The following is a 7367-nucleotide window of genomic DNA, read 5'->3' on the forward strand; positions in this document are numbered from 1 at the left end:
CCTACCGATTAGGGCAAGACCGATATTTCACAACTGCAGCATATTTCGACAGAGGTATTCGTTAGGGGATAAAACAATGTAGAGGAATTCTAAACTAGGCTACATTGTTACTTACTTACTTCCTCCTCCCGCCCCTTCAATGCACGTAAAAACGAAACTACACATTTCTGAAACTACACATATCATCACTGAGAGAGCGTTGAGCAACTGAGAAGACGTTTCGATTTACAGTGAGATTTGGAGAAATGGCATTTTATAACCAGCAACCTTTTTATAATCCGGTACGTTTATTAAAACCATTTGTTATGTGATTTGTTGTGTTGTTTATTTAAAATGTAGATGCTCTTAATGTTTAACTTTGGGAGAATTGGGCGATTGCTTACGGTCAAATCTGGTAATCAAAATGCGCTCCCATCCGCTTCTCAGCAATATACAGTACATTATTTTCCCAGTTATAGTCTGCTTTTTTCAGTTCACATATTTAATTCTAAAATCAATATATGCACAGCTAGACATTCATAGTATCAATTCATGCTATGCTATTGTGCAAATTTAACATGTATGTTATTAGGCTACAGTGAATGTCTCACGTATTCCGTTATGTAGACCTAGGGCTATTAATAATTATCACACAAGCAGTAATAGTGGATGTAGTAAAGAGGAGAGTCAATGGCCTCTAGCCTACATAATAGTTGTTTTAATTTCATTTATCCATTCTTATTCAATTGAGTTTGTCATTAATGATTCTGTTTATTATATGTCCCAGAGTCTCCCTTTCACCGGCTCTATCCAAGGTGGGCTTCAGGAGGGGATGACCATCACTATCACTGGGAGAGTTCACCATGCGGCAGACAGGTGGGTCACCACTCACCGATATAAGCTTTGATAATACATGTCCTTATTAGTTGTCTTCGAGAGAGTCAGTGGGTGCGTTCCAGTCCAGATAAGGCCTAGTACACATTTTTTGCGCAGATTTAAACTTGTTCCGAGAATTGTTTAACATATCCGGAAGCACATGATCTCTCTCGGTCTCACTTTCTCTTTCTCTTTCTCAGGTTCCATGTGAATTTGCAGTGTGGTTCTAGGGCAGGGGCAGACATTGCCCTTCACTTCAATCCACGCTATGACAGTCACCCTGGATATGTGGTGACCAACACCTTGCAGCAGTCCAGATGGGGGACAGAGGAGCGGAATCAGCATTCCCCCTTCCAACATGGCTCCTGCTTCAGCCTCGAGATAACTGTCCAGAGGGACTTCTTCCAGGTCACCCAAACCCTCCCCTACTATAGCAAATGGAGGATACAGATGTAGGATCTTAATTTGAGCCAGTTTGTTACAGCAGGAAAATAATCCTGCATTCACAGGAAATGTTAATTATTATATGGATTATAATTAATGGGGTTGATACATTTTTTGTTTTAAAGGGGAAATTACAAACGTTAGAAGCCTTTTTAAACCTTGAATACACAAAAAGTCAGCATTTCCTGTTGGCAGGAAAAGTCTCATCAACAAAAGAGTGATCAAATTAAGAACCTACATCTGTACATTCCGACTACAGAACAACCTTTTCAGTCTGTCATTGTAAAATATATCATTTCCTGTTTTATATAAATGACTGTAAAATATTATGCTTACGGAGCTCCCACATGATTTTAATGAAGTCAGTGACTCATAATCTTTTGTATTTTTTATTTAACCTTTATTTAACTAGGCAAGTCAATTAAGAACAAATTTTTATTTAGAATGACGGCCTACCCCGGCCAAACCCTAACCCGGACGACGCTGGGCCAATTGTGCGCCGTCCTATGGGACTCCAAATCACGGGCGGTTGTGATACACCCTGGAACCCAAACAGGGGTCTGTAGTGACACCTCTAGCACTGAGATGCAGTGCCTTTGACAGCTGCGCCCCTCGGGAGCCCATGGTGTTTCACTCTTGTTTAATTGAAATTATATGTTATGTATTCTATTTATATTATATTTTACTGTGTGACTCAATTTATTCTAGTCTGTTTAGGAGTTAAAATGGATTTCAATTCATGGGTTGGAAAAAAACTTGAATAGTTGTGAGTGACACTTGTTCTCTCACTCACTGTCCTCAGGTCCATAATGACTCTGCTCATGCTCGTTCTCTGTTCTCTGTCTTCAGTTGAAAGTGAATGGGAACCATTTCATGACCTTCAAGCACCGTATCCCGTTTTACTCAGTGGACACCATCTCAGCCGAGGGGAAAGTGGAGTTGACCTCCATCGTCTTCCAGAACCCTGCGGTGAGTAGTACCTAACATATTAATTAGATGGACAGAGAATTTGAAGACAGTTCAACTGATTGAAAGTGATTTTATGTCCTTCAGCCCACCTTTCCTGCACAGCCAGGATTTCCGGCACAACCTGGATTCCCTTCTTATCCGGGATTTCCGGCCCAGCCAGGATTCCCTTCTTATCCGGGATTTCCGGGACAACCAGGATTCCCTTATCCAGGATTTCCCGCACAACCAGGACATCCAGTGAGTTAATCTGGATCTGAATCAATAATGATAATTTATTGGCCAACCAGTTCTTGGTTATCGAACTCATAAAATTTTTTTTTGTCAGATCTGTGATTTGTATTCCTTTCACTGTCTTTCAGATTTTAGTTATCTTTCAGTCAACTGGGTTAGACATCTCACTATGGGACATCCCTATTTTGTGGGTCATTGGTGGAAGCATTATTCAAATCACGCCTAACAGCATAATCAGAGTCACTCCTAACAGGCCAATCAGAGCTTTGTGGGTGTACGCCCGAGTGTCTATATAACACCCTGCACTGCTCTGGTTTCCTCATTCTTCGAGTCTATTTGGTTACTATCTGGTTACTAGTCTTAAAGCAGCTTCATTCAGAAAACTAGCTCTCAACTTAACTGTTCCTTTTGGTGTGGGTTACCACCCCAACCCAAAGCGTTGAATGGCTTATTTTCAGGAATTCTGCTAACTTCATCTTCACTTAACAGAGTGAAGTTACCTCGGTTAGCTTGTTAGCAGTGTTTTTTTGTTGTCGTCTAGCTACAGTAGACCTGTTGCCTGGCCTACACACCTTTCGCGTTGTTAGCTATTTAGCTCCACTGCTTTAACATCTCACTAATAGCAGGTTCCCACAAATTTTAGCTAGTCCCATCGCAATTGTAGCTAGTTACCTTCACACAGGAGATATCTAAGGTTTGCCTTTGAGTGCATAGCCTACGAATATCTCACCTTACCATTCAGTCTGTCCCTTGCCCCACTGACGGACACTCTGGCTCAGGCAGCGGAGCACACAGCCTAGCTGTTGTTGCACATGCTCGCTCTAGGCTTCAGGATGAATCGTGCCAAAAGCTTGCTCTTACCGATCCAGCAGAAAATATTTTTGGGAGGAGAGCGATGGCTTTTCGCCACTGCCTCTGTGTTTTGCCCGGCAACATCAGTCACGTACTGACACAGCGTATCACATTTAACAAACCAAACATTCAAATATTGTTTTAGAAGGTAAAGTAAAAACCCAAACCAGTCCGTCCATCAATACAGGTATATTGTTAAAATACGTTATACTGCCCAGGGCGAAATATTCCACCCACATTCCGAGCTGATGGATCTCTGGGCCTGGCCCATGAGAAGTCCAATTTAGACTCGGTGGGCTTGCCTCCAAACGTGGTTGCCACAATTCAGAGCGCCAGAGCCCCTTCTACAAGAGGTCTTTACGACATGAAGTGGTGGGTATTCGAGAGGTGGTGTGAGAGACGTGAGTTGGTCCCCTTTCAGTGTTACTTTCCTGCCGTTCTCTTCTTCCTACAGGAATTTCTCGACAAGGGCAAAGCCTTTTCCACCGTTAAGGTCTACTTGGCGGCGATATTAGCCTGCCATGTAGGACTAGGTGAGATGACGATCGGGGCTCACCCCCTGGTTCGTAGTTTTATCAAGGGAGCGCGTGGTCTCCATCCGGTCTCCAAGCCACTTGCACCATCATGGGACTTGGCGCTGGTTCTGGATGCACTTACAGGCAATCACTTTTAACCCCCGGAGAAGTGGATCTTAAGACTCTGTCTTATAAGAAGGCCCTGTTGCTCGCCTTGGCCAAGCACGTTAGCGACCTTCATGCGCTCTCAGTTCACCCTTCATACACTCAGTTTGCCCCCAACTTCTCCAAGGTTAGGATACGTGCTAACGCCACGTTCATTCCTAAGGTCATTCCCATGACCTATAGTAGTCAAGCTACTGACCTCTTTCCCTTCCACCCTCAGCCTTTATCTCCTCCAGAGCAGCGGCATCTTAACACGTAGTGTCTGGTGCGCGCACTGCGCATCTACATGGACAGGATTAGGCCATTCCGGAATTGTGACCAACTGTTTCTTTGCTTTGCCACCCAGCTCAGGGCAGGGCTTGGTCCAAACAACGCCTCTTCCATTGGGTAATGGAGGCTATCGCCAAGGCGTACAGTTATCCGGGATTGCAGTCTCCACTGGGTGTCCGGGCACATTCCACTAGAGGAATTGCCACGTCATGGGCACTGTTCAGAGGCATCTCCGGCTAGTTGGGCTAGTCATTACTGCACCCTCCCTGGCACACACAGTCATTGGTGCTGGAGCTGAGTAGTATGGATCAGATACATTACCATGACCCACAACAGGCTTCTCAGGAAACGGGCTATTGGCAATCGGGGTGTTTTGCAAGTGTCCCATAGTGAGATGTCGAACCGAGTCGACTGAAAGATAAATTTGGGTTACGATATGTATTCCCAGGTTTCTGAAGGAGATGAGGGAGACATCTCACCATCATCTTGCACAGTGCAGGGTGTTATATAGACATGAGGAGCGTACACCCACAAAGTTCATATTGGCCTGTTAGGCGTGATTGAATAAGGCTTCAACCAATGACCCGCAAACGAGGGCGTGTCACATAGTGATACGTCTCCCTCATCTCCTTCACTGAATCGTTTTATGCTTCGTAGTCCTGATGCTTCCTGTGATGGGGTATTTTAAGATCACTAAAGTTCATATTTGTATAGTGTGATCTACTTCCTCTTTCTGTACACTGACTGTATCGTTGTGTGAGTGTAACGACCTGTCATTGTCTTTAGGCAGATTGTGACAGAGTTACAGTAAATATACAGTAACCTGTTTACAGGGAAATGTAGTACTGTAATCAACGTGCTGTCAAGATCCCCCTCTCCTGTTGCTTGTCACAGGCCCCTCTATATGTCCAGCCACCATTCTTTGTAAATGATCTTCTACTTTCTTGTACTGTAGTGCTGCTGAGCAAATTTAGTTAGTTCTATCGCATCAACGTCTATTGGTCATAATGAGTGATTCATTCAAATCTTCCATTTTCATCCAGGCTGTTCCATACAAGAACATGATCAATGGAGGACTCCACCCTGGACGCACCATCAACATCCAGGGAGTGGTTAACCCCAATGCCAATAGGTCTGATCCTGCCTTATTGTCTTTACAGTAAAGGAGAACAACAGTGGGAAATACACTTCCCCTGGAGTTACAATATAAAATCCTATATATATTTGAATGAAAAAAAAGCATAAAAGAACTTTGGCAATTCTAGTTCACCTCATTTCCATTGTATTGCAAGTGTGTCAATGAGCCCTTGGCTTAGACACTTAACTTGCCTAGTTAAATAAAGGTTCAAATTAAAAATAAATAGAAAGAGGTAGGCCAACAAAACATCCTGGAGGGTGCAACAATAGCAGTTCTCCTGTCATGGTTTTTCCCCGACACTTATCCTTTCCCCCTTGCCTATAGGTTCCACGTTAACCTACTGTTCAACTCTGGGATTGCGCTGCACTTCAACCCCCGATTTGACGAGACCCTAGTGGTACGCAACAGCAAGCTGAGAGACCAGTGGGGAAAGGAGGAGCGCTCTGGTGGAATGCCCTTCCACAAGGGCCAGTCTTTCACGGTAACTAGCCACCAGGAACCATCCACTTTTATCTAAGGCTGCCGTTACACAACGCACCTTGTATACAATCTCAGTTTCAAGGGTGAATAATTATTTATTGTTTCAGCACCAAGCATACCACTTATCTTTCTGTCTAGCTAAGCCCTTTCCTGATACTGATTTCCTTTCTGGTTTAGTCACTTAGTCTGTGGCATGATGTTCATTAGAGAGATGATCCACATTAAAGATGCTGGATTGTTTCTCTCTTTATATCAGACTGAGTACTAATATGGCTAGTTTGGTCTTTTCAGCTGTCTATTTACTGTGAGGATCAGTGCTACAAGATAGTGGTCAACGGGAATCAGACGAGCACCTACAAACACCGCCACACCCTCCTCCAGCAGGTCAACATCCTGGAGGTGGATGGAGACCTCAGTTTGACCTCTGTGATGGTTTAGTGCTGTGGGTCACAACTGTCTTCGGTGACCTAGCCACTTGTTTCATTTTGTGTCACCTCTGACCCAAACCACTTGTATTTTTTGATCTCTTCTTGCTACGATAAAAATGACATGAACTTAGTTTTTTTACTGCTTGCCAGGCCTGTTAGATTATCTCACTTGCAAATGTATTATTAGTGAGTGCTGTGCCATCGACTTCAAGGATGAGAAATGTGTTCCTGTTTGTTATAAATCACAGTAGAAAGCCATTAGAAATCACATTGATTGCTTTAGCCATTTCTTCTGTAGCGCTAGACAAATTCTTAAATCATTATTATTTTGTGATATAATGCCAGACCTGACGTTACCTATCATGAGAAGTACCCTGAGGACAGTGCCTGGTAATTCCATATGTAGCCTTGTTCATCACCAGTAGTCTCTATACTCTTTTCTATAAACATTTTAAGATATATATAGTGTGTGCTTTCAATTTTAAAAAAAAATATATATTTCAAATGTGAAACATTTTGGAGTGAGACTGGTTATGCCTCTAAATCAGGGCTCTCCAACCCTGTTCCTGGAGAGCTACTGTCCTGTAGGTTTTCACTAGCACACCTGATTCTAATAATTAGCTGGTTGATTAACTGAACCAGGTTAGTTCCTGGGGTTGGAGCGAAATCCTACAGGAGGGTAGGGCTCCAGGAACAGGTTTGGAGATAACTGTGCTAAAGCCTTGTTCACACTGCAGGCCTTAATGCTGAAATCAGTTCTATTTTTTAAATCCGTATTGGAATACTGACTGTCCAAACAGCAAGTTACAAGTGACCAAATAGGATTTGTGTGTGTTCAGACAGTAGTGATTTGCTGACATGTGACCGTTCCTGGTGTAAAAACAATTTCCTATCCCGGAGCTCGAGTAAATTACATTACTAAGCTGCTCCCGATTGTACTATGTCAGGACATGGACATCGATTCTATCGTAGTCCATGTGGGTTTTAATGACATTATGAAGGGCAGCTCTGAACAGTTGA

At 43.3% G+C, this 7367-nt stretch overlaps 1 protein-coding gene across 1 annotated transcript; it reads left to right on the forward strand.

Annotated features, from left to right (window-relative positions):
- LOC120018741 (galectin-9-like) lies at positions 1–6855 on the forward strand. The gene is made up of 8 exons (XM_038961947.1): positions 1–281; positions 767–855; positions 1056–1263; positions 2149–2268; positions 2353–2505; positions 5345–5433; positions 5764–5920; positions 6211–6855. The coding sequence occupies exons 1-8, from the start codon at positions 246–248 to the stop codon at positions 6355–6357; spliced, it is 999 nt and encodes a 332-aa protein (XP_038817875.1). The 5' UTR covers positions 1–245; the 3' UTR covers positions 6358–6855.
- The last annotated feature ends 512 nt before the right edge of the window (positions 6856–7367 follow it).

This window comes from Salvelinus namaycush, chromosome 23 (genome assembly GCF_016432855.1).
Source record: "Salvelinus namaycush isolate Seneca chromosome 23, SaNama_1.0, whole genome shotgun sequence".
NCBI classification, from domain to species: domain Eukaryota; kingdom Metazoa; phylum Chordata; class Actinopteri; order Salmoniformes; family Salmonidae; genus Salvelinus; species Salvelinus namaycush.

Bases quoted from the DNA above. Each gene is read 5' to 3' on its own strand.
- LOC120018741 (XM_038961947.1), top strand. From the start codon at position 246: ATGGCATTTTATAACCAGCAACCTTTTTATAATCCG. The intron at 282-766 runs GTACGTTTATTA...TATATGTCCCAG, and splicing joins AGCAACCTTTTTATAATCCG to AGTCTCCCTTTCACCGGCTC. The intron at 5,921-6,210 runs GTAACTAGCCAC...TGGTCTTTTCAG, and splicing joins ACAAGGGCCAGTCTTTCACG to CTGTCTATTTACTGTGAGGA.